We start from the raw sequence: 27,694 nt of genomic DNA, 5'->3' as shown, positions 1-27,694 counted from the left end.
GCGAGCAGTGCGCAGATGAGTCCGTCTGACTGACAGCGGAGCGAACGGCAAACCCTCTGAAGTGAAACTCAAACATGCAGAACTCGAGAGGAGCAGATAGTACAGGTAAGCAGGCGCCACAGCGAGAGGCAGAGCAAACAAGAAAGACATAGGGAGGCTGCACTGCAGACAGACAGCGAGGCGCAGGAGAGAGGAGCGAGCGAGCAGATAAAAGAGGAGTGATGGAGAGCATATCTCCAGGCAGCGACACGGGGAATTACTGTAATAGTTTCTGTCACTCCCCTTCTCTGTCATCCCTCGTTCTCTCTCTATCTCGCCCTCTCTTCTTTGTCCCAACACAAACGCGCCTTTCACAGAGGAGTGCATCTTCTCACAAAAGCACTTCAGAGGCTGATTCTGTTCGTATATCACTGTGTGTGTGTGAGTGTGTGTGTGTGTGTGTGTGTGCGCGTGTGCGAGTAAGTGGGAAAGTGTAGAGGGACTGTGTTGTCTGTGCCTACCTGATAAAATCAATGAAGAAATTCATATTCAGAAACAAAAAATCAAAAACTCTCCACCTGCTTTCTCATATTGTAAGTGAATTAGAGACATACAGGGGTGAAGGTGTTCATGTCACTCCATTTCAGTATTTTCATCTGTAAATCAATGAATAAATGCAACCTTGTGTGTCGTCCCTCTTGTCTGCACACCAATTCACTAACTTCCATCTGTCAAAATGTGTTTGAAAAAGGTTTTTTCTTCTTTTTGTCTTAATTAAAAGAACTTAAAAAGTGAAAAAGGTTAGCCGATTCTCTGAATGTACTTCAGTGTACGTGATTTGTGTGTTTTTTTTAACTACTGCCAGCTGCTTCAGGGTCAACTAGATAATGGTAATTATCTCTTTCTTATAAGAGCTTCCAGCAATTTTAGTATTATAGTTTATAAAAATGGGCTCCTAATACGGACGAATACAGCAGCTTGTTTGGAAACGTTCTCTTAAATTAAGAAATATCTCTATATCTTCTTCTTCTTCCCTATAGCTTCAATCTTCTTAAGAAAACACATGCATCTGTCTTTATTCAGACGCCAGAAAACATTTTCTTTACTACATTCACTCGTCTCTCCTGATTGAAGTAGTTTTTCAGGAGTTTCTAGAGGTGGCGAGTCGCGCTGGACACCCCTGAATTGCATGTTGTGGCCCAGTCCTCGACTTTGTACGAATAAGGAGGAGGCATTGTGATGCCACGTCTCTCGACATGCGACGCAGTGCTACCAGAATGCATTGCATGGCTGCTTACATAGACAACAGATAGGAAGCCGGGCAATGTCGGATCCTCTGGATACGTACCAAATGGTAACTGAAGCCTGGTTAAATGCTTGCGATGACAATGTTAATATGCTTGTTTTAAGCAGGTACGCTAGCATATTCTAATTTGCATTGTGCTTGACAATTTGTCAACCATTTGTGTGTGTGTGTGTGTGTGTGTGTGTGTGTGTGTGTGTGTGTGTGTTCAAGGGTGACCCTCTCACTTACCTATTCCGTCTCCGTCGTCCCAGAAGAACGATCCTTGAGCAGTGCCGCTGTCGCTCAGGGCAATGATCAGGTCTAAAGGATTCTTCCGACTGAAACAGATGAGGGTAGAGGGGGTTATAGCATATTGCTAAAGGACAACATCTATTTATACCTGCTGCTGAGGACAAATGCATTAACATTCCTGCTTGGGGCCTCCACCTGAGCTCACTGCTGCTGGAACACTTATCACCCTACAACTCTCTCTCTCTCTCAGCCTCACCGGCGCTTTCTTTAACACACACACTAACGATCATAGGTGACATTCATTTTACTGAGTGTCGGTCATACATGGCAACGTCTTTGAAAGAGTCCAACACAGTAGCGATACTCACTCAACCCCCTATGACAAGGCCCAAACAGGCAGACGCGCACAAAACACACAGGACGCTGACCTGTGGCTGTGTGCTGTCATGATGTGTCAGCCATGATGTGTCAGCCATGATGTGTCAGCCGTGATGTGTGCACACTCACCTGAAGAATGTATTGCGCTCTGGTTTCTGACAGGGTATGATATATCCTCCTCTGATATGAAGATTGATATGGTCCAAGGGGGCTTTCATGTTCACCATTTGGCGGCGGACTCCGATGTCTTTGGCCTGATGATAGCAGCAATAATTACATACTATTAAAGTACAAGAAATCATAGGCGTAGTTAAACTTTGATTCATTTTATTCAACAATTCCTTGGTGGGAAATTGGCATTTGTGCGCCGGTAAATCACAAAGCATGCAGTAAAATATACGTCATCCGCAAAGGTTACATTTGAAACATTTCAGCAATTTATTACTTGTCAAAAGAAACTTCTTTTCTTCCACCAGTATTCTCCACTTTTGTCCTTAGCCCTTTCTGTTTGCTGAGGGGACAAGTTTAATAGAGGTAACCACTCCCCTCCACCATCCCATGCCCAGATTTATGCTGCTGTTTCTCAAGCTTTTGTTTGGCTTTATGATGCTGTCTAACAGATGGGGAGTCCCCTAGCTAGAAAGAGACAGAGCGATTGGATGTTTGTTTTTGTCATCAAGGCGCCTTCTGCAGTTGTTGAGCTGCGACATCTTTAATGATGTTGTCAAACAGTGTTGTGTCATTTGGGTTTTTGTCCTAATTGTGTTTTTTCGTCTCTTTTTATGACACATTTTCAAAAAATATGTTTGACAGAAGATAAGAAGTACAGACATACTTTCATTTAAGTAAATCTAAAGTATAGTCAGATGTGGTTACCTCTTACAATAATAGGTACTGTAATTATTTATCAGTGCTATCCACTGTATTGCCTGATTGTATTGGTGTATTTCTAACTGTTTTCAGTTATTACGAACTTGAACTCACCGTGTAGTAGTCATACCAGCGTGCATTAGGGACATAACCAACCACAGACGTGACTCCCTGTCAATAACAAAGTCAGTTAATCAAAAGAATAATCCCAGTCAAATCATGCAGAAATACATGGAAAGGAGATGGGTATACATGATATGATATATATATATGTGTGTGTGTGTGTGTGTGTGTGTGTGTGTGTGTGTGTGTGTCTGTACCTCTTTAAGGGCAGGGGTGATTAGGAAGGCAGGCCCCCAGAGGAACTGCTTTTGGATGTCAAAGGTTCTTTCATCATCCACAAACCTGGGACACACCAGCACAGATGACATTAGAGGGGACATATTATGCAAAACTCACTTTTTCCTTGCTTTAGTATGTACATTTGCGTATCCGGAGTGCCTCCCCACCCCTTAAGCCTGAGTTTTGACAACTAAGTCAATATTTTGTACCTGCTGGAGTCGGGAATTAAGTCTCTAAATGAGCCGCTTGGATTCCACCCGGATTGTTACGTAACAGTCCAGGTGATTTGAATAATCCAGCCCTCGCGCTGGGTATCTCCTCCCACATTATGCCAGCTACCTGAACGAGGATCCGCCATTTTCTCGTTCTCGCTAACTTGTACGCGACAGCCTGACCGCTACCGTGTACAACCCAAAAGCCAAGCACTGCTGCTCTGTCGTCGGATGCACGGATCCTCATGTTTCGCTACATCGCCTCCCTACCAATGAGGATATCAGAGCGAAGAGGCTACTTTTTATTTATCAGGGTCCCAGCTTCAGTGAGCAGAAGCGTTATGGTCGTGCCAGTCACTTCACGCCGGACTGTTTCAGCAACCAGGGTCAGTACAACGCTGGACTGGCAACGAGATTGTCCCTTAAAAGATGGATCCATACCCACTGTCAATGAACTGTAAGTATTTAAAAAACAGTATAGTTTGTGTTACTTTGGCCGTTTAGCACATGAGCTAACGCTAACCGTGGATGTAAATATGAGCCATAGCGTTAGCCGAAGCGTTAGCTGTAGGCTACAGCTAACGGTACAGCTAATGCTACAGCCTGTAGCGTTAGCTGCTGGCATGAGAGACCAAAATGTTATCTGCAGTAAAGCAGTCACTACTTTGTTTTGGAGCTGGAGACAGGGGCTACCTGCTACATGTCTGCTGTGCTACTATCAGTTATATGCAGACATGGACACAGAAAAGTTGCCTTGCGTTGTGTATTGCTCGTTGTTGTTGTTTTTTTTTTTGTTTGTTTTTTCTCAACTTTATTGAAAGTTGCTGTACATCGCTCGTTGCCTTGGTCACGCGATGCCGTCCTCACGTCTTCCGGCCGGCAGGAAGAAGTGGGCGGCGCATGCAGTAGCTCATTAGCATAAAAGGGAAAGGCACTGAAACCGGCCACTTAGAGCAGGGCTGTGAAACTGGTGTATAAAGAACCCTGCTGTGCTCAATCCTTCGTTTTTTTTGACCAAAGCATGTTATTATCATTCCATTTAGACATCAAGGACCCATGTCAACAAGCAGAAATGAGCGTAATATGTCACCTTTAAGTCTGACTGAATAAAAAAAAAATCTCTCCTGTGTGCTCAGCCCAGACAACTGTTCAAGCTCTCATTCAGAATTCAATGGTTTGAAGATGCAAGCCAAATAACCCTGCCAGCCTCACCCTGCCAGCTCCTTAAAAACCATCTGTGACTTTAGAAGAGTCTCTTAAAATGAACAAATATGTCTTTTTTTTTTCTCCGTACAGTTCAACACATTCACATCTGGGAGCTGCCAAGTGAAGCCACAGTCAGCTACGGTTGGCCTCTAAACAGTCTCGCCGGAATTAAAACGGAGTGCCTCGTGCCTTGCTCAAGGGCTGCTTAATGCTGCTCCTGTGGCAGGGAAGACACTTCTAATCGTTCTCACCCTGTCAAGTTATTCAAATGAGCAACAGCTAATGAGAGAGGCTTGGTGGCAACATGTCGAATACAAGATGAAAATTAGTTGGGCATTAAAACAGAGAGGTGCTGGGAACGTTTTGGAATGAAAGCTCTACCTAAATTGTTTTAGTCCTGAAACCACCACTTGTGATATCCTGCATACCAATGAGAAGCAGTGTAGTATGAAATCAGGCGAGACAATCCATCCAGGCACAAATTATATTATTTGATTGAGTCATTACATGTAATGTTTGAGCTGCGATGTGTTGTGTGGTCTGTGCTTACTCATGCAGGAGTGGTCTCACTACTGTGCTTCCTGTGGCGTGAGCCTCATACATCAGGGTGTACAGGTATGGCAGGAGGGTGTATCGGATATTCAGGACGTCCCGGGATGCTTCGGCAAAGCGTCTATCCCAAGCAACAGGATCTTGTCTCTGGTGGAAAAAGAATGTGAAATACAGACAGGTTAACCAAAGGGAATCATATCTTTCAGATGTGTTAAAATATTGTTGCTAAGGCTTCTCTCTGCAGTTCACAAGCTGACAACAGCCATCACCAAATGATATTTGTGGCTGACAGATTTTTATCACCTAGCCAGCTAACTAAGCTAATGTAAGCTCCAGCCAGCTGGTGGAAATTGGTGTTTATTGCTGACCGTTTCATGTTTACAGCTTCATTTTCAGTATTCACCTGATGACTACATATATGATATTGTGTTAAAAAGACCGAGTGATAAGCTGCGAGTCCCTAGCAAAAAAGTCAGCCTTCTCCCCAGCTGATGATTCATGATTTAAATGTTTTACAGTGTTCCCTAGCCCATGGAGTAATATCCTTTATACAATCATGCCTGAACCTCGCCCTGTCCTTTCAAGGATGCCCCTTTCATGTTGGTATCACCTGTTATTAACCTGTTTACTTGTGGAACTTTCAAAACAAAAGTTGATGTTGTTAAGATAAAACATTAAATCCATCGTCTTTGCAATACTTTCAATTAAGTATATGTCAACAAGGATTAGCAAATGTTCACATTCTGTTGTATTTAAGCGTCCCAACTTTTGTGGACTCAGGGTTGCTATTTCCAAACAGTATAGCTTGCTTTTAATGTAACAAGAGAAAAAAGGATTTTAGGATGAGAGCTAATGGATGCGTTCGGCAAACACAACACTACCAGGAGTTATAATGGCTGGAGTTGCTAGAGTGTGAACTTCCCCACATCCAATAAAGAGCATGGCAGAGCCACTTAAATTGTAACATAGATGGTGGCTGTAACTAGCCCATCCTATATCTAGCAGCACATATGCTACTGAATGATCATAGAAATGTTATTAGAATATTACAAAAATGCTGCAATGTGCGACCATGACCACACACCTTGATTGTGAAGGTATATATATATACGCACAATTACAATTTGCCTGCTGCTCACCACGGTCAGCACCATGGATTTCTCAATACACAGCACAGTTAGGCTACTGATATTTAAGAGCCATGGTCGGGGCCATAGATTCTCATGTGCAAGCCTCAGTCAGATAAAGGATCAATGCATCAGGCAGCTCTAACTAAGCAACCCCTCTCCCCCTACACTCTGTCTTCTATGAGGGGGTGGACAGAGGGATGGAAGGTTCACAAGGAAGGTGCATTTTTGGTCATCTCGCCAACAAGCTGGATGGCATCCCCCCTCATCCCCTATCAAACTGATCACTGGTTATGGTTTCTAAGCTATGACTGGACTAGCTGTGGGAGGTGTTTAGTTTATTATGTGATCCCAAGTTGAAATAAAGGTGGACATCCTGTTTTAGGGACTGCAAAAGGCAACCCCCCCCCCCCCCCCAAAAAAAAAACAAAAAACAAAAAAACAAAACAGTACAACATCCACTGACTTGACTTTTCTTATCTTGTCATTGTGTTTGCAGTGCCGTTTCTGTAACTTTAAGTGTTACCATGCATGAAGAGGAGCTGGCGGCAACACTTAACACTAGTTTGTAGCACGGCAGAAAAACTCAAATGGCCTGCATGCATTTATACTGATAAATGATGGCCCGGCTCTTCTGTCCCACTCTGTACTGACATTTGCCTAATTTTAATTGGCAACAAGTGTCCCCTTAAGAGACAAGGACAGAAAACGAGGACGCGGTGTACTGTCATACTGTTGATATGGGCCAATCTAAATGTATTAGCTCATTTTCTGGAACTGTATTGAGGACAATAATCAGTCTGGTCAAGTAAACGCTCTCTCACATGCACACACGCATGTGCACACACACACGCATGCGCACACAGATTGAGGATCATGAAGATTTTCATCTAGAGTGTGTCAACACCATTTGCTCCTCCCTATGATACTATGTGTGCTTGTGTGCCTCGGCGTGTACTGCATTTTAATGTGACTGTGTGCGTGCATGTGTTTGTCAGACGTCTCTTAGTGCTTTATGCAGTTAGGTGCGAATATGTGTGCATGTGTCCGCTGTCTTTTTAATTGAAGAATAAAAAATCATAAGATATTATCATAAAAGTCATCTCAGAGACCAATAAAATGACAGACATTTTCTTCCCAGCTGCAATTTAGCTGGGTCAGATTTGATAATAGTTATTAACTGTAGCCCAGTGGTTACTAAGTACAGGCCTAACAGCACATGATTGAATGCAGAACATTTCCATTACCGTATGACCTAAGGAGTTTACCAGATTATCATTTAATTTTCTGTGGAAATTTACAAGATTGTAATTATCTGGAAACCCAGGAGTTCTACCTGCCTCCCTTTTTAGTAACCCTCCTTTTGCCCCCTAATGTCTTACAATCAGATGTGTTCACTGTGAGGTAATTACCATGCTAAGTTGAAAGTGTGTCTCTGTGTGTGGAAAAGAGAAAGCAAAAGAGAGTGTGATCAAATCAGAATCAGAATCAGAATCAGAATCAGAATTCCTTTATTTGTCCCGCAAATGGGGAAATTTCTTTGTCACAACAGCCAAAGGACAGTATCACACTTAAACAGTAATAAAAGTAAAAAATAAACAATATAATAAGACATAAGAAATAGAATTTAACTGGTATATACATAATATCTACAATATGAAATTGGTATTTACAATATGACATAGTATTTATTATTTATAATATGGACAGTGTAAGTTTAAACAGTTGGTATTTTTATTTACAAACAATAAATAATAAATATGGATATTAAAAATTGTCCAATTTGTGCAAACCAGAAAGTGTGTGGATATGTGCAGAGTTTTTTTATTGCACAGTGCACAGTGAGGTCTACTGGGAGCAGTGCTGGTTGTAGACTCTGACAGCAGCAGGAAGGAAGGACCTGCGATACCTCTCCTTCACACACTTGGGGTGTATCAGCCTGTCACTGAAGGAGCTGACCAGTGCTGTGATAGTGGCCTGTAGGGGGTGGGACTCCTTCACCAGCAGCGATGATAGCTTGGCCATCATCCTGCTGTCTCCCACCACCTGCACTGGGTCAAGAGGGCATCCCAGGATGGAGCTGGCCTTCTTGATAAGTTTATCAAGTCTCTTCCTATCTGCTGCCGAAATGCTGCTGCTCCAGCAGACTATACCATAGAAAATGGCTGATGCCACCACAGAGTCATAGAAAGAAGTCAGGAGTGCCCCCTGCACTCCAAAGGACCTGAGCTTCCTCAGCAGATGGAGTCTGCTCTGACCTTTCTTGTATATTGCTGCAGTGTGATGAGTCCAGTCCAGTTTGTTGTTCAGGTGAACTCCCAGGTACTTGTAAGACGTCACCATCTCAATGTCCGTTCCCAGGATGTTCACCTGAATGCAGGGTTGTTTGCGCCTGCGGAAATCCACCACCAGCTCTTTGGTCTTCCCGGCGTTGAGCTGGAGGTGGTTCCGCTGGCACCAGTCCACAAAGTCCTGAATAAGTTCTCTGTAGGCTCCGTCATCCCCGTCCCTGATGAGGCCGACGATAGCAGAGTCGTCAGAGAACTTTTGTAGATGGCTGTGGGGTGTTTGGTGGGAGAAATCAGCAGTGTACAGGGTGAACAGGAAAGGGGCCAGGACTGTTCCCTGTGGGGCCCCTGTACTGCAGACAACCGTGTCCGACACGCAGTCCCGAGTCCTCACATACTGTGGCCGGTTGGTGAGGTAATCGAGGATCCAGGACGTGAGGTGTTGGTCCACCCCCGTGAGCTCCAGCTTGTCCCCCAACAGTGCAGGCTGTATGGTGTTGAAAGCACTGGAGAAATCAAAGAACATGATCCTCACAGTGCTTCCAGGCTGCTCCAGGTGGGACAGTGATCTGTCCAGGAGGAAGATGATGGCGTCGTCCACTCCGATGCCAGGCTGGTAGGCAAACTGGAGTGGGTCCATAAAAGGACCCACTAGAGGGCGGAGATGGACAAGGACCAGCCGCTCCAGGGTCTTCATCAGGTGTGAAGTGAGAGCAACTGGTCTGTAGCTGTTGAAGTCCTTTGGGTGGGGGATCTTTGGTACTGGTACCACACAGGAGGTTTTCCACAGCAGTGGCACTTTTCCCAGCTTCAGGCTCATGTTAAAGATGTACTCCACAATCCTGCACAGCTGGTCTGCACAGGACTTGAGGAGCCTGGAGCTGATCCCGTCTGGACCCGTGGACTTCTTCACCTTCATCTTCCTCAGTTGATTCCTCACCTGGATAGTGGAGAGGGACAGATTGGAGCAGGGGGGCTGAGTGTCGGGTGGGGGAGGTGGGTGAATGTCAGGGGGGGCAGTGGAGGGTGTCTGCGACATGAAAGCAGTGGAGAGGGAGGTAGAGGTGAGAATGGGGCAGGAAACAGGTGGGGGGGAAGAGGTGGTGGGGGGCAGCAGAGATGAATGGGCCGGGGGAGGGGTGGGTGTCTGGTCAAACCTATTGAAAAATAGGTTCAGGTCGTTCACCCACGTCTGATCCCCGGCAGCCTGGGAGTCTGGTTTCCTCAGTCCTGAGATGGTTTTAAGGCTTTTCCAGACTCCACTGATGTTACTCTGCTGCAGCTGGGCCTCCATCTTCCTCCTGTAGCTGTTCTTCCCCTCTCGGATCTTCTTCCTCAGCTCCTTCTGCACAGCCTTCAGCTCCTCCTTGTTTCCTGACCTAAAGGCCCTCTTTTTCTCCTTAAGGAGAGCCTTAATGTCAGGATTAATCCAGGGTTTGCTGTTTGAAAAACACCGTACAGTCCTGGTGGGTACAGTGTTTTCAACACAGAAGTTGATGTAGTCCGTTATGCATCCTGTTAAGCTGTCGATGTCCTCCCCATGAGCAACACACAGTTCTTCCCACACAGTAGAGTCAAAGCAGTCCCTCAGAGCCTCTTCAGACTCCTCAGTCCATGCTTTAACTGTGCGGGTTTCCACTGGTTGCCTGTTTACAAGGGGCTTGTACACAGGCAGGAGATGAACCAGGTTGTGGTCAGATCTTCCCAGGGGAGGGAGGGGGGATGAGTTGTATGCCTCCTTGCTGTTGGCATAGAATAAGTCCAGTGTTTTATTGTCTCTGGTGTGGCAGGTGACATACTGAGTGAATGTGGGCAGGGTGGAGGACAGAGAGGCATGATTGAAATCCCCAGAGATGAGGAAGAGGGCCTGTGGGTGCTGTGTCTGCAGTGAGCTTGTGACTGAGTGGAGATCGTCACAAGCTGCATCAGCGTTAGCAGAGGGGGGGATATACACAGCGAGTACGATCACCTGTGTGAACTCCCTCGGGAGGTAGTACGGCCTCATGCTAACCGCTAAAAGTTCAATGTCTTTACTGCAGACCTGCTCTTTAACAGTGATGTGCCCAGAGTTACACCATCTGTCATTAACAAACACAGCCAGCCCTCCTCCTTTCCTCTTACCGCTCTCTGCCGTCCTGTCCGCCCGCCGCATTTGAAATCCGTCCAGATTAGCGTCTGTGTCCGGGGTCTGCGCCGTTAGCCACGTCTCAGTAAACACCATGATGCTGCTCTCACGGTAGTCCCTCTGATGCCGGGTCAGCGCCGTTAGCTCGTCCATCTTGTTGGGGAGAGATCTTACATTCCCCATGATGATGGACGGGAGGATGGGTCGGTAGCGTCTCCTCCTGCTACGGCGAGCAGCTCCGGCACGGCACCCGCGTCTCCTCCTCTTCAACTCCCGCGGGACATCGGGCCGCTCGAGCGGCGGCACCGCAGCGCTACTGAGGGCCAACAGCTGATCCCTACTGTAAACAATAGGGCCGCGTACAGGCTCCCCGGACACGGCGGAAAACAGCGAAAGAAGCAGAATTAAGACCAGAGCGATAAAAACAACTCTGGTCTCCATACTGCCCGGAGAAAGAGCTCCAAAGTCAAGTAAATAAAAAAAGTTAAAAAGTACTAAAAGTTATAAAAAAAGAAGAAAAAGCTCAAAGGTGAGCGAGAGCTGCTGTAACAGGCTGCCACTCACGCGGCGCCCCTCCTCGACTGGTGACAGTCACTGCATGAATGTGAATGAGTGCGTATGAGCTTATTTGACTGATACAGTTCTACAGTCCAGCCTGAACCAGATGTGCTCCCACAAAGTATCAGGTTTCAGAGGCTTGATTATTCTCACATGTAATTTATTAATAAATTCTTCTCTTTTTTGTCTCATTTCAATTCCAATCATGTGTGTCATGTGTTGCGAGTAGATACAATGCCTGCTGAAAAGTAGGAAGAAGGACTGAATGAAGCATTGAATTATCCTGTCGAGCTAGTAATCAGTATTTGTTGAAAAAAACTTGCCAATAGTAAGCTCCTTAAAATCCCAAATTATTCAATGAAGAAGAATGCCTTAAGGAAACATAATGACTTTATTTCGACTACTGCAGTGAAGAGATTGCGGTGCTATTCTGACATAGCCGGAAAAACACATTATCTCTGCAGAGACACGCTGCACATTGCTAATGCTGATCAGAAGCAGGTGACCACTGTTACTAGCCACCGTCAGTACAGCGTGCGCAAGCATGTCCGCCATCTTGGATGGGGAGACACGGCAACATCACTTGGACACAAAACTGCATTTAATAGTTTGTTGATTTTTGTTTGCCGCCGGTGCACGGTTGCCTTATCGTACTGTAGTATACTAGCATTTTTTTCAATTTGATTTAAAGGAGAGATTTGATTTATTGAAAAGTGAAATAAATATGAGTGCTGGCTGCGCGAGACTAAGGTTAGCAACGTGGCTATCCCTTCCCATTATGTGACACCAAACCCAATAAACACCATTGAAAATATCCACGTGTGCCTGTGCTGGGATATGAAGCAGCTATTCTGAACAATGTTTGACAGTTGTACTAATCAAATATTAGTGCATCTCTGGCACCCTACTGGCGCCTGGACTGCAAGGACCACATCTACATGTAAAACTGTGCTCCGGCCTGCCTCAGATGCCGCTGAGCTCAAAAAGACCGTCGCCAAAGTTGCAGAAGCTTTGTTGGCAGCTATTGTACAGGTGAAACGTTTGAAGCAAACAGACTGGTTAGACAGCTGACAAAGTCCAACAAAAGGGCAGACACTCAATTTAACAGTGTTCCTCGCCTACCATTCAACCTTGAGCCGTCTAGCCAGTCTTGTGAAATGCTCCACCAAAAAACCGGCCTTATACTTTTTAACATTCAGTCACACAAATCTTGCATGACTTGACAGTTATACCACTGTCTGTTGGGCCCTCCAGGTATACTTTTCATCTGTGGGAAACCAGAAGAGGGATTGATGAAGAGATGGAAGCGGGGAGGGCTGAAGAATGGGAAGCAGACAGAGAATCCATCTTATGAATTCACCTAATTTATGGCCACATTTATAGGTGGCAAAAGGCCTCGTGACATGCACTGATTGTAGACCGATATGTATGTGTGTGCACGTGCGCGGCCTCTAGGAAAAATGAGGTTATCGGGCTGTGTCAGCCCTTCTCGTCTTCTCTCTCCTATCCTCCGCTTGGTCTTTCTCTTCATTTATCTGTCTGGGATCTGCTCCCTTGCCCCATCTCATAAACCTCTGCGTTTCTGTTTTGCATTGCAGAGCACACACCATGAAAAGAAAATATATTTAGACAAACAATATGGCCCTTTGGGTGAATAACAATATACACGATTCGAATATGAGTAGCTGCTTTTGGCGGAGAGTATATCTGGTTTTTAATTTGGAGTCGTTCCGATATGACTGTGGACGCTGCAGTATATTGCTGGTGCAGTAAAATTATCTCAAGGTCAACGCTGAAAGTTGTCTGAGGGCAAAGAGACACTAGGCGTGACGGAGCTCTGGGAGTGACTCTGCAAAAAAACTCTCCTCTCTCTTCCTCTCTCCACTGTCTCTGACCTTGCGTACCCTCCGGCCCGGTTTGTGGCGTTAATACTTTGCTGTCAAACGCCTTGTTAAGCAGACATGAGGTTAAAGTCGCTAACTGCCTGACGATTGGGGCTTTTATATGGCTGGATGGAAAAATAATACAGATTTTACAGTAGGCTACATAAATAGCCGACCTTGATTCCCTTTTTTCTTCCATCTCCCGGTTCGGCTGCGTGTATTCTCCTCTCTTCTCCCTCCTCGTTCACACGTCCCTGCTCTGAGCCGATCGCAGGTGTTACAAAAAAATCGGCAAATTGTTTATTCAGCCTCGTCGCAGCTCTCACATCCTTATCACCACCCTGTGTCACCACCATTTAACTTTCTAAATTGCCATCTTGTTTTATCCTTTGCCAATATTATCCCTCATCATTCTTTCTCCCTCTCTTTGCCTCATAGCCTATGAACTTCTCCTCCCCTCCCCGTTCCTTTATCTGTATTTGCTTGTCAGTATCCGTCTTTTCCTTCTCCTCATATTCGGTACAAATGCCTTCGCCGCTCTCTCACCACTTCTCTCTCCATCCCTCTTACTTTTTTCCCTTCCTGACTTTATCTCTCCCTCTCAAACTGTCATTTTTGCGCCGCCCCCACTCTCCTGCCCTGTGTGTGTGTGTGTGTGTGTGTGTGTGTGTGTGTGTGTGTGTGTGTGTGTGCGTGTGTGTGTGCGTTTTTCTTGTCAATTTTCTCCATGTTTAAACACCCATTTGCAAGCCATTATTAAATGATTGGAATCATAGGGTGTATGTGTGTGTGGAGTGGAGGTTAGGTGGTGTGCAGTGGTGCCCAGATCACCTTGAGAATTCAATTATATCCCCACTCCATACCGTTAAAAAGCACTGACACACACACTCACATCCGCACACACACACACATCTGTGTCCTGTCTAGTATTGCAGACTCCAGTGCAGAGAAAGTTCGCCCGGTGGGATCGATCTCCGGACGGGCGTTATTGGATTTCTCAGATGTGTTCCAACGCTCTTAAAGGTCACCGCTAGAATGAATGCCACCGACACTACACCACCAAACAGGTCTATCTTTTTGTGTGTTTGTGTATGTCAGCCGCAGATTAAGAGAGGGACGGGCAGAGAAAGCAGCATTTTTCCGCCTACAAAGCGAGTGCCGGTAAATGTCTTCTGTACAGCTGTATTCACACAACTTGAGCTGCCATTCAGAGCACAGGAACATGCGAGCTCGTCATCTCCTGAGCAACAGTGAGTGCCGGCTTGGTGTCATTTAAGGCCAGTGAACTCAGCTCTTAGACCGCTTGAAAGGATGTGGCTCCTTCTGCGGAGATCTAAAGCAGATCATTCACATTCACAATGCAATGCTGTACATATTTACATTTCCATGTAATTCTTCTTCTTCTTCTTCTTCTTCTTCTTCTTCTTCTTCTTCTTCTTCCATCCTTTTTTATTTAATTATTTTTAATTGGTTTTACTTGTCATGTGATTTGCAAGTGGCTGGAACATGCTCTTTTGTTTTGATTACACTGATTTGGCAGGTACTATGTAACACCTTGCGTTTTCCCTTTTAAGACCAGATACTGCAGGTAAGACTGTGGCACATTCGGGGGACACAACCTGTAATTTGACTTGCGTGTGAAGAAATGACTTGGGACTCGCGTGACACTTGGACTAAATGACTTAAGTCACATGTTTGTACTTAAGTCAGTTTTTTTAAATGTCCTGCCTATTTTGTTACATTTGGAGTGCCTGGGTTGTCTTCTTGTTTGAAGAACAATTGTACAGCCTTGTTTGATTTGTATCAATACTTTAGAGTTGAATACGTTCTAGAGATTCTCACTTCTAATTTTACACATAATATACTGCTCTTTCACAGAATTGTGGATGATTATTGAAATATACATATATATATATATTTTTTTTCTTTTTTTCAATTTTCCATATTATTCTTCATTGGATGATAGAGAGGTGTAGTGTTTTATTCTTTCAATTCTTACCAGTTTTAACATGTCAGAGTAGCCATTTCAGTATGTTGATTCTAAAAGTTTGAGGAATTGGTACTTGATGAGCAGGCCCACCTACAGCCATTGCTCCAAAGCATTTCTCCAAAGTAATGGGAGTACATCTCCCTGGAAATATCACCTCAAGTCACAGCACTCCACTAAACCCTAACCATCATTTGTGGCTGTAAAAATTTGACATGATTCTGATGATCGCTGGGAGTCACACACGTAACATACTGTAGGTAAAGTTATGGCTTCTAGTTGGGCACTAGCATGAAATAAAGAACCACAGATATGAGCACAATTAAGTAAAAACTGAATTCAAGTGGGTTTAGCGCAAGAGTACATCTCTGTGTGAGCGTTTCTCTCTTGTTTTGAATCCACTCACCGGGTTACCCTTGCCGTTGTGGTTGCGTGAGTATGGATAGAAGGCACCCAGCTGCATCCAGCGAAGACACAGCTCATACTCGGATGGATTAAAGAACCCACAAATGTCTGCTCCAGTCTGAAAAAGGGGACAGACAGAGAAAATGGCAGTTCATATGTGTGAAGAGGCAGAGATGGACAGAAAGACCACCAACCACAGGAAGAGGGCTCACACCACTTTTGTTGCAAGCATCATGTTTCTGAAGTGTCACTGAGCAAGACACCGCACAAGTGAGGGACGTTGTGCGTCTGACCCTGTGGCTGGGAGAGGGGCATGCAAATGATTTACCATACAGGGATCGATAAGGTGTCCGGTTATAATTATTATTAGACACACTGAGGAGACGAGAGACCACAGAAAGGACAGTAAGCGAGAGAAAAGGAGGTTAAAGAGACAAACTAGCAAAGACAGGACATCGATATAAAAACTTTCATCAAAGACTACTCAATTAATATCAAACGTTTACAGGTCATGACGGACTAGCGCTCGACTTCTCGGTCGGGGCCGGGCTTGTAATGACATGCCTCACATTGTATCTCAAGATGTCCTCTGATCAAAGGGGTCTAGCAAACAAAATAACATCAGTCGGGCCGCTGTAATCTACTTAGAGAGGACAAGGTCACATCAATAAGATTATGTCTTGTCAAAACTGAAATCAGATGATGATACTTACGTAAGGGATGCCAAACAGACTGAACTCCATCATGCCTGTAGAACAAAGGAAAATAGGGAGTTATGCCAAATGAAAGACTCCTGTTTCTTTTCTATGTTTGCAAGCATGTGTGCGTGATCATGCAAGACCCTATTATTGTCAGATTACTGGTCAAAATGCAGACTGCCATTACTTATTATGAGAATCAAGTTTTATCCCAAAGTCTCTCTTCGCAGTATATGTCTACATGTACCTATAATGGATTTCTCAAGTTGGTCCCAGGCGGCAAAGTTGTCTCCGAGCCAATGTCCAGCCCATTTCCCACTGGAGGGGTAGGTGGACCTGGTCACCACGATGCCTCTTTTACCTGTCACGTTCAGCAGGGCGCTGCACAGAGAAGAGACTCTCAGGGATTTGTCTTGCACATGAAAATGACATAAACTAATGCGTTAACTAACAACAAGTACGATGTAAAAGTGTCTCCTCCCTCTCCTAAATAGAGAACATTAATTTTAAAAGGGAATTAGCGTATTAATTGTGATTGTTAAAATCCAGCACGGCGCTAAAATGAAACAATTCCTAAACTTAAGCACCTGAGCTCAAGGCCCGGTGGTGCCGAGAGTCCCCAGGCTCCTCCATAGCTAACTCTGCAATCTGGCCTCCCAAAGTGAAAGGAAAATGTCACCGCAAGGACCAATGTAGATTATCATAAAGGTTTAATGAGACTGTATTTCCGTAGATGGCTGGAAGATATCAGTTATGCATCTCCTGTGGCTTTATTTTCCTCCTGAATGTGTTTGCTGTGACAGTTCTTACTTGTCCTGTTCTCTTTTCTCCTGACAATGTTCAGGTTAGCAGGATTGAGATTATCATGAGTATCTGTCTATACTTCCAAATGCAGTCTGATCCCGTAGGCAATACAAACATATTTCTTTGGGATGACGCACATCTGCCAGATGATGTGTCCCGTTTGTTGTGTTTAAAATATCTCAGAAATGCACCAACAATTGTACATCTGTCATCTGCGTTGACTCATATGGACATTTTATAGTAATTCACAACAATATGTTTAATCGCAGGTGATATATTTAGTTGTTAAGTACATAATAATATCATCTACAATACAGATCCTACAAAAAAATATAGAAGTTGCCATGTAAACACACAAATATGAATGCATTTTCACTTACTCATAGGTGGGCTTGGTGTGGGACCATCCATAGAGGTTGTGCACGTCGTAGTGTTTGACTCTCTTTCCATCAGGGAGGATCTGCTCACTGTTCATGCACAGGGTCTTGTGGTTTAAGCCACGGTGTTTGGACTCCAGGGCTATTGGAGGGGCGCACAAACACAGAAATCATCAAACGAAAAAATACATAGAATCCTTTAAAAGCATACTCCCACTGATAACACAATAGCTTGGTAATCTGATTAAGCATAAGGAGAACAAAATAAGAATTGTATGTGTCTTACGTGGCATATAAGGAGGGTTCTCCAGAAGCTGATTACCAAGACACTGCTCTCCAACTGTGCCGTGGACAAAACTGGCAGGCTCATTCATGTCCTACAGATGAACACGTGGAAGTGAAGAGAAAATGAGGCTGCATGACGCAACATGAGTTCACTTTGTTTCATTTTGTTTATTGTAGGTTACTCACAATCCAGAGGCCGTCGAACTTCATGGTATTGTTATAGAAATCCTTAATTTCTTGTTTCCACCACTCCGCTGTTGTACTGCGGAAGAAGTCGGGGAATGCAGCGTATGCCCTGTACTCCTGGAAATTAATCAGTCAATTAAATGATTGAAAACAACCCAACCAAGTCCAAAAGACAACTCTGACTGCAATTCCTGAAAATGGGCTCTGTGGAACGTCTGTGTTGTACTGGAAACCTGTCGTTAGTTTCTGTTAGAAGACTCCGTTTCTAATCGCTAGCTCTAGTTGCTCTCTCTCTATCCATTGGACTGTTGCAACCCGAGTCCTTCACAAAGACATCCACTGTCCAGCAGCATTAAACAACTTAAACAAATCGTCATTACAATCCACTCACACACGGCCAATAGAAAAGTGATTAATAAATGTAAATTGAGTTACATAGAGCCCCTTTAATGCATCATTTGCAACTTGAGTGTCAGAGTGGTGAATATAGAAAATGTTGTACCTTTACTTGGGTATCCCAGTCCAGAGATTCATTCACTATGACATTAGGGAAATCAGGCCAGACCTGCAAAACAGGTGATGGATAATAATCTCAGCACGCATTACTATGTCTCTTGGTGTCAATCTCTCTGTGTCAATATTTCCCTCTTACCTTCCCCCACACAATTCCATCACTGAGCTCTTTGGGCCATTTGATGAAGACATCCGCTTCTACACCTCTTTGAAAGGCAGGGTAGGGTTCTGTCTCATTGCCTGAGATGGCTGGATCCTAGGATTATAGAGACATCTTTAATATTCACACCTGCCTTATTGTTTCTGGTGTGTGAGTGCACATTCATGCGAGCGTATCAATAGTTTAGAATGCAATGGCATTACCAGAATGAAGATGAACCTCATGCCCTCTCCCCTCATGGTGTCAACCAGGGCAGGCAGTCCGGTGAATTCTTTGTCCAAAACAAAGTCCAGTTGACGTTCCATGTAGTCGATGTCTCCGTACTGCACATCCTGCGGGCAGACAGCAATCAAAGCTCAAATTAGGGTCGAACAGACTTTTGTTTGGTTAAAAATATCAGAACCAGACGGGAGCAAGACATGGCAAGAATTTGAACAGAAATGTCTTTAGTTTTTTGGTATGCTGAGTGTAATCAAACCTTGAATTAATTAATGAATGACGGCTGTGGGGGAAAAAATGGAATAACAGGTAAAACTGATATTTTATAAAACCAACTTTCCTGCCAACAGATGAGGACAAAAAAATAATTGCACATTTTGCTACCATAATTCCTATTATAGACACTGAAATCTGCAAAGTTTGTCCTGACATCTGGTGTGCAACACCTGAGATATGAAAGACATGATGGTTTCATTTGCTGCTGGCTGTTATTTCTCACAGGCAGAGCAAAACTTCATCTGCTTTTGTTGCCTGGTGTGTCTGTGGCAGTTTGAGGTTGGTTAGTCTGTAAAGCTAGCTGATGTGCAGCCTTTGTAAGTAGCTGCATTTTCTGCTTCTTTTCATTCCAGTTAATGATGCAGGATTCTTTTTGGCTGGCGTCAGCTCCTCGCAGGTTAGGGCTTTGTGAAAGCATATTCCGGGGAGCACTTGATTATCGATGGAAAGTCTTATGTTCGGCTCTGCATGATGAAGAGGATGGGATTCTGGCCTGTTTCCACGTGGAACATCTTGCCGTGGTCAAACACAGTGCTCTCACAGATGATTTTTACTTTCTGTTCTGTGACAAACTTGGATCCTTACACCGTCTGACAAACATGTTATTCAAATGTGAATCCCTGATTCGACTGTCAGAGAGAATTACTGCTTCTGGTATAAACTGGAAACGTCTAGAGACTGTGAAACCTACTATGGGATGGATTTCAAATGAAATTAGAGGTCACATTTCATCAGGATAAACTAGTTGTACCTAATGTAATCCATAAAGTCAAGGACTCCAATTCGCTTCATCCTAATGACTCTTTTATCTAATTTAGTTTTATGTTGTTATTGTTGGCATGCGGTCATATCATATTGTAAAACACGGGTAGATGTCCTTATACTGTACACAGAAGAAGTCAGAGTTCTTATTCCTTATGTTGACACACCGAGTGAATGCAAAAGCAGGCAGACATACAGTACTGGGATTTCAATGGATAAGATGTATGTGGGAGGTACCAGCATTGTGTCTTGTAATATTCTGTTACTTTACATCACAGTTGATTTCACTGATCACATAAACCCTCTGAAACAAATGGATCACAGATGGTGGGATTGATGATTTTACTACGCTTTCTGTATCCTGAATCTAAATTCTGATGGGAACGTAGAAGATGAGGATGTCTTCTTGTTGTGTTCTTCTTTAATTGAAGTGTCTGGAGTGTTTCTGGGGGATGCGCATCAATGATTACTACTCAAAAACACAACTTTATTCACTAATTTCAGGTAAACTAGATCATATCTTATTTCCCTTGCATGTCCTACTTTGACTTTCCTGATGGACAGATAGCTTTACCCATTGCTAAGGCTATCTCTAACTGCTGCCAACTGTTGCTGCCATTAGCTAGTTAGCTTGGTTGTCAGGGGAACTGGCAGTCCTGTAAGTTGACTGAGCCCAACTGTGCCAGTTTGGGCAGAGTGCGCTAACTGGACCACTAGCTGCATCGCTGGGCTGCGCAACGCACAATTAGCACTCCTGGCTACTGTAAATGCCAGCAACTAGTCCCTACCCAGCTTCCTGTTTTTACAAGAAACAAGCAAATATGCAGAATCAAATAGCACTCTGCCAGCCGTATCATGGGAATGCTGACACTATTCTCTTCTGCCAGATAATTATAAACAACACTCTTGTGGGCGTTGCTGTTCTCAGTTTGAGTTCAGACATCTTAAAAAAGTCTTGTCTGGGAACTTACATAGGGTATGCCCGCGTTCTTCATGTCTCTGTATAGATCTGCTATCTCAGTGTCGTTAGCATAACCATAGCGACAGAGCTGGAACCCAAGGGACCAATAGGCAGGTAGAACAGGTCGTCCAATCAGCTGTTAAGAAGAAAAACAAACAGGGAAGTCAAAACAATTCAGCACAGAAAAAGTTGTTTTGCAGGAAATCGGGACACTGTCCATAAAGTGTTTGTTTGATTGTTTGTGTGTGCGTGTGTGTGTGTGTGTGTGTGTGTGTGTGTGTGTGTGTGTGTGTGTGTGTGTGTTTAGATAGGCTAAATGAGAGAGCGCAATGAAGCGAGGAACTCCCAGCTGCTGCAGTCCATCAACAGCGGCCCAGGGCCAGACACAAAACACACACCGACACACACATAGGTGCACACACGAATGCACACAGTTACACACTCACACACAAACAGACCCGAAGCCCGAGAACACTTACTTCAGTGTACTGTTGCACCACTGTTTCAGGCGTAGGTCCCAGGACCATGTAGAAATCCAGGATGCCACCCAGAGTTCGGTAGGTTAAAGCTGGAGTGGGCTGGAACGTCACATCTGGACACAAAGCAAACATGACATTTATGTGCCTTAAAATGCTACAGGAAATTGTGTGTTTGTGTGTGTGTGTGTGTGTGTGTGTTTCTATGTTCTCTTACAGTGTGGCGCATGTGTGTTTTAGTACTTAAAGAGAAAGCAGGGGCAGTGCAGGAGGAAAATAACTGAAACACTTTATTCTGAATAAATACACAGCATGAGCTCAGTATGCAAATCTACTAAATGAGTGGACATGAGTGGAAAGAGCTCATTATTTTGTGTCGGCCCTATATAAGACGTGCTCAAAAGCCTCACTCATTAATACATACAGTAAACACTCTCTTCATATGCAGCTGAGTGAGATTGTGCATGCACGTGAGGCTGGTCGGTTGCATTTGCATATAAAGAAGGCGCGTGCGCTCGCAATTCAAGCGTACTGTACGTGCGTGTCAGGTGCATGTGTGTTTCTCTCACCCATGGCATTGCTGTTTAGTAGCAGCACACCGTGAGCATCAGCAGAGCGCTCAAGGCCCATATAGAAGGGGTGCACTCCGTAGCAATTCATCTTGTACTGTAGCAAAGAGACAATGAGAGTGAGAATGAGAATGAAAGAGAAAAGGGTGAATGCGGGTTAAAGAATTGTTCTGTTCCGCGGTTTGTACTAATGTTTGCTCGGGAGCCACTTTGTTTATTCATGAGCATTTTCCTTCACACCTGACAGGGCATTTCTCATCGTATTTATGGGTATGACAGCAACACTGCAACAGTGGGGCTCGCACTCAGCAGTTTAACCAAAAGTAAGGGGAAAGAATTTGTACAGTTATCCCATGTGCAGATGGATGTGCGACTTAGACATCTAAGTCGTGTATTTAAAGGTGCAACATGTGAGAATTCTACCTGAAAACATGCAAAAATGAACTAAAATCATCAACAGAATGTAAAGAGATAACAGTTTTGACGTTATGATGTCTATGTATGTCATTTGTATGCCAGAGATATCAATAAACACCTACACTTCCTGGTCCAGATCGCTAGCTGCACGGCTAACTGAGCTAACTAGCTAACAGCAGCTACAGTTGGCGGTTACTCTAGTGATGCCAGATGTTTGTTTTGAGTATAAATTCAACAGGTGGCCAATTTCTCGCATGATGCACCTTTAAATATACTTCCTGTGTTAGTTATGGCACCCAGTAGTGCTACTAAATCCCAAAAATTCTCCAGCCTGAGTTTGAAGACATCAACAGAGAACTGGAATGTTATTTGGGGATTTGAGCTGCTGCCGGGTGCTGAAATAAAAATCAGGAGGTACTAAATGTAGCATGCAGAACATTAAAATGAATGACAAAATTGCAGCTTGGTGGCTATCAAACTCCGCTTGGCAAATTATGAACAAAGCAGAGCTTTTTGTGCTTTTTCAAAGATAGTTTATAACGCCCACTTAACTACTACTTAAATCAGCCTGTGTGGCTAAAGGCAGCCATTTATCTATCCCCCCCCCCTTTTCTGGAACGATTCAACACATGCAAATCCACATCTGTCTTTTCCAGATGCACGTACGGTAATGTACTTCAGTAATTATGCATACGGAACAATATACTGATCTAGTGGGACTGAGAAGAGCTTCAGAGTGTGGATTTTATGAGTTTTCTTTCTATAACTCCAGTGAAGGTCCCACTGTTGTCGTCAGTGTTTAGATGAGGATGAAACAAGACAGACTGGGCTAAGAGGAACAGATAGAAAGGTGGCGGGGGACGGGAGATCTGCCACTTTCAGATGTCACCGTCCTGCAAGGAAAACTCATGGGCATGTCACACTCCATCAGCCTCCTGCACTTCTGGTACATAAGAAGTCGTTAAACGGTAATATATGAGGACTGGCCCTGTCTCTGTGTCAGTTTTGTGGGTGCAAGTGCTTTTCTTGCTATGTGTCTGAATGTGTGTTTGTGGGTGCCCTTGTGGCCCTGCTACATGGTGCGAAGGCCTGACTCAAGAAGGAGAAAGGTCATTAGCTTGTCAACTAACAAAGAGTGACAGCTAGTGACAGTTGTCTTGGTCCCTCTCTGTCAGCCTTTATTCACTCATGCTTGGTAGATTTACATGGATTGTAATACTCCAAACTATGAACATAGACAATATTCTAAATAAAACAAAATTTGAGTTAAGCTATTCAATTAATGCCTCGGAAAACGTCATATGTGTATTCTTTTTTTTATAATCTATAATGATACACAAACTAGTTAATGACTGGTATTTCCTCCAAGATACACAACAAAGTTATGGACTGAGATATAACTCACAGTATTTATTCCGTTTGATAAATGCGAACAGTGTTTATGAACTGCAGCTCGGAAAAGATAACCACACCACATGTGAAAATGGGTTGATATACATGAGATGTGCGTGAAACGAAACGCGTTTTCCAGCAGCAATCTCAGACAGACCAGAAGATATATAGTTAAGATGGTGCTGCTCAGGGGCTCATAGTTTTAAAAGCAGACAATGATTCTCTGGTCTCTCAGTCAGGGTTTAGTTACGGCTCTGGACTCATACAAGATGAAAAGCAATGGATTGACTATTGACGACAGCCTAAAGGCTTGTGTTAATATTGCATGTTGTATATTGTATTGTCCACAGACTGGGCAGAGCCAAAGCTCATTATTATATTCTATTATTTTCTACATTTGAAATGTTCTACAATTTCTTATTCATGCTCATATTAATTATAATATAGCCTCTTAATTTGCACCAGATTGATGCATTTAACTCTAAAATGTGCGTAATTTTCTTCCTCCAAGACGAATGAGACTTGAGCCAGTCACCTCGAAAATGACGAGACACTGCTGGTGCTTCTACAGCTTCTCAAACTCTGTTGTCAGTGTGCCAATCTTGGAGGATGTCACGTGATGTGCAGCTTACACTGTAGTCATACGTCATTGTTCCATTTTAGGAACAGTGACAGCGAGTGACAGATGTCTTGGTCTCTCTCTGTCTCTTCTTCACAGATTACATTTCTAAACTTTGTGCACATATTAGGTTATTTTTGAAAAACAAAAAATATATATATAGTGAACAGTGTGGCTCATCAGTATTGACAGAAATATATGAAATATAGTGAAAATGCAAAAGTACACTGGAGTTGGACACAAATTGAAAATAAATTCATTCAAACCTCCCCATCTACTCATAGATGTGAGTCTAGCTAACTAAGCTTACTGAGCTAGGCAACGTTATCAGTGTTTACATCCCGTTCTGTCACAAGCATGAGCGCCTCGTCCATGAGTAGATGCACATTTCAGTGAAGTGATATGGTTGTCAGGTGAAGTTCGGTAGAAAGAAAGTTCCCTCATGAAACTGTTCACAACATGGTCTTTGGATTATCTCAAGTAACCCGGTTATCATTTCTGGGAAGAGGCATTGCTGCTGAGAACTCTTATTTAAAGTGCAGTCTTATCCGGTTTAATATTAGTATATCAAAGACTGTGTAAATACAGAGTCCATGTCATCCTGCCTGCTCTGTATTTTTTTCTCATTTTCATCCTCTTTCCCTTCTTTTTTTTTTTAACTCTAATTCCCTCGCTCTCCGAGGGGCCCCATAACATTAGTCTGAACCCTGTGGAGCTGTCTTGACAGCTCAGCAATTAGGCTTGATAATGCTGATGCAGGTGGAAACCTCATCCTGTCTGGCCTTGACACCGGTAGGGAAAACATGATGACACTCTATAACCGCCGCTCTTATCAGCCCCATCACATCAAAGTGACACAAGTGTGAGAGAGACAAGTTTACATACTGTGCGGGAAGGTTGTTTACAAGTCACCTCTGCGGTCTCCAGAGGGTGTGATGTTAAAGACACCCACTGCAGGGCGTTCTCTGGTACGTGCACCGTAATAAGAACTAAATTGTTTTTCATGGAACATGCCATCAAAACCAATTTCGATGGCATGTTGCAGTAAACAATAATTTAGCTCAAAGTCAAATTTTATTCATGGAAAGCAGATCCAGTCGCACATTCCCTCAATGGGATGATTTCAGCGATCGGTGTGGTGCGGTGCTTTAGATACTTACACCAGGTGGCTGGTCCTTGGAGAACATGCCCCAGGTGTGAAAGTTGAGGTTGTGTTTATAGGTGGGATGCTCCGTCTCTCCAAAGCCGTAGACGTTCTCGGATGCCAGTCGAGTAGACACTTGGATGAACATGTCTGAGAAGGTAAAACCTGGCACGGAGGAGTCCCAACTGAGGAGAAGTGACAGAGGATTAAATCAATGAGAGACGGGGAGCAGAGGGGGGAGAGGGAATTATTGTCAAAGGGAGTTATTCACAATATGTTTGACACAAATAAGCATAATAACCCGTAGGAACTGCAGGCATCCCTTCAACATACTTCATAAATTTTAATTAGCAGAATTTGAACTGACACTTTTGAAAAACATGGAAGGCTTAATAATGTCACCCTCCGTCAGAGATACGCTTTGAAAACACTCTTTGACGCCCGACTGCTTCATTTGACATCATCACGACTGCTGAACAAGAGGAAGCTACTTAAGGCGCAGATACGCAGGGCAACTTTCTTAAGTATATCTGATTGGGTAAAACAGTGCCGGAGGAGTTGACTCAGCATTGTTACTTTAATCTCACAGGGGTAAGAAAAAGAAGTTTCTTGCCTGGAAATAGTTGAATAGAATTTTTAGCCCATGTCCCTTTTTTTTTTGTTGCTTGTTAACGGGAGTGTCTGTTTTGTTGAAAATTGCCTGGTGACTCACCGCCCTAGAGGGGCTAATTTATTGGAGACGCAGTTCGAGTGCTCGTAAAAACAAAAGACATCATGGGATGCACATATATTTGCTTTAATGATGAGGACAGTGTGTCATTTATGTTTTTTCTGGAGCTACCTTATGGAAGTGCATTGCTGCCAGAAAAAGGAAATCAGTATCATGTTGTTATGTGAGAAGTTTCATGTTATAACAGGATATTTTAATGACTTTATAACATTTTTCATATTATTACTAAAGACAAACTTACCATGTTATGACCATAAACTATTCTTGTCATAAAATGTTACAAAAAGATAAGTAGTGATTTTTTAAGTTTGTATGATGTACTAACAGGAAAACATCTTGTTATAATAATAAACTTTTTATGTTACAACACAATCTTGATCTGTTTTTCATTTTCTGGCGTGGCAGCAGTACACTGATATTCTACCTGGCTACAGTAGGCTGCAATAACAAGGAGTGACAGACTAATGACTTAACAAAGATAACACAAAACATGTCACCATATCCACATTAAAGAAGTGTTTGTTTATCATTAAATGTATATCTTTTAAAATCATGAATAACATTGCCAATAAGGCTAAATGAAGAAGTTTGAAGTGAAACTTGATCTAAGAAAACCAAAAATAACAAAAAAATGCAGCCTCATAGTAGCTGTACTGAACAGTATGACATGTGTTTCACTCCAGACTGGTACATTTTTGTAGGACATGTAGTCTTTTGTAGTTGAGGAAATAATTATTGTATTACTTTGTTCAAACAAAGAGAGAGTAACAGTTTCTCATAGCAAGTGCTGTAGGGGATGTCACTTTGTCTTAGACTATAAAAGGTAAAACATGAAAAGTGGATGATAGGAAAAAAAAAATCACTAAACATCAGCAAGAAACCCCAAAACTCAAGAAACATAATAAAACAAACTCAGTCCACCTCAACCAATCACAAAACTGAAACACTCACATCTTGGTTCCCGTGCTCTTCCTGTAGACCTGAATTCCAAAGGGGTTGTGGGTAACTGTGACCCTGTAAAGCCTGCTGTTCTCATCGGTGTTAGGAGTAGGAGGAAGAGACAGCTCTACAGGAACCTCATAACGTGCTGTGGCCTGGTCCACGATCTGGACAGAGGAGGGGATGTTACGTGTGTCAGACACATTGAAATGAAGGAAAAGACGGTCACTGAGAGAGAAGTGGCACTACCACTAGCACAAAGAGACAAACAAACACATACCTTGAACTGCAGCATGTCACTTTTGTGGTAAATGATCTCAACACGGAGATTGTTGATGTCTGGTGACCCCGGGCGATCACTGCTCCTGTGCCTCATGTTCCGAGTGATATCGAGTGTCATCCCTGAGACGGTGTCTTGGCTGTTTGTAATGGTGTATCCATAATCAGTTGGAAAGAAGCACCATGGAACACCTGCTACGGTGCTTTGCTGAACGGGGACAGAAAGGAAAGTGTAGCAGAATATTGAAAACAAAACTTTTTTTTCTTCTTCCCTGGTCATTTCAGCACATTTTATTATTATGTTTTTTTCTGTAGTTAAATATTTCTATAATTTGTTGTTTATTATATTGTTCAAATATCACACTGTGCCTGTTACTTGATTTAATTTCCTGATGACTCCAATCCTGTATCTAAACTAAACAGTGAGGTAACCATTATT

General features: G+C 43.4%; 1 protein-coding gene across 1 annotated transcript in view; it reads right to left on the bottom strand.

The window, feature by feature from the left end:
* Positions 1–27,694, bottom strand: part of si (sucrase-isomaltase) — a 77,175-nt gene that overhangs the window by 8,546 nt on the left and 40,935 nt on the right. The window contains exons 25-44 of the mRNA XM_084351353.1: positions 27,257–27,463; positions 26,989–27,143; positions 25,324–25,492; positions 21,736–21,832; positions 21,170–21,282; positions 20,701–20,826; positions 18,676–18,804; positions 18,452–18,568; positions 18,302–18,364; positions 17,800–17,916; positions 17,615–17,705; positions 17,332–17,470; positions 16,395–16,528; positions 16,163–16,197; positions 15,451–15,567; positions 5,075–5,223; positions 3,085–3,169; positions 2,879–2,935; positions 2,024–2,148; positions 1,514–1,602 (exon numbers count right to left, since the gene is read on the bottom strand). Coding sequence (XP_084207479.1) covers positions 1,514–1,602; positions 2,024–2,148; positions 2,879–2,935; positions 3,085–3,169; positions 5,075–5,223; positions 15,451–15,567; positions 16,163–16,197; positions 16,395–16,528; positions 17,332–17,470; positions 17,615–17,705; positions 17,800–17,916; positions 18,302–18,364; positions 18,452–18,568; positions 18,676–18,804; positions 20,701–20,826; positions 21,170–21,282; positions 21,736–21,832; positions 25,324–25,492; positions 26,989–27,143; positions 27,257–27,463 — 2,314 coding nt within the window. The remainder of the gene's footprint in view (positions 1–1,513; positions 1,603–2,023; positions 2,149–2,878; positions 2,936–3,084; positions 3,170–5,074; positions 5,224–15,450; positions 15,568–16,162; positions 16,198–16,394; positions 16,529–17,331; positions 17,471–17,614; positions 17,706–17,799; positions 17,917–18,301; positions 18,365–18,451; positions 18,569–18,675; positions 18,805–20,700; positions 20,827–21,169; positions 21,283–21,735; positions 21,833–25,323; positions 25,493–26,988; positions 27,144–27,256; positions 27,464–27,694) is intronic.

Source organism: Pagrus pagrus, assembly GCF_965226575.1.
Source record: "Pagrus pagrus genome assembly, chromosome: 4".
Classification (NCBI taxonomy): Eukaryota; Metazoa; Chordata; class Actinopteri; order Spariformes; family Sparidae; genus Pagrus; species Pagrus pagrus.
The sequence above is the reverse complement of the archived record's forward strand: the minus strand, read 5'-3'. Positions and strand labels throughout refer to the sequence as shown.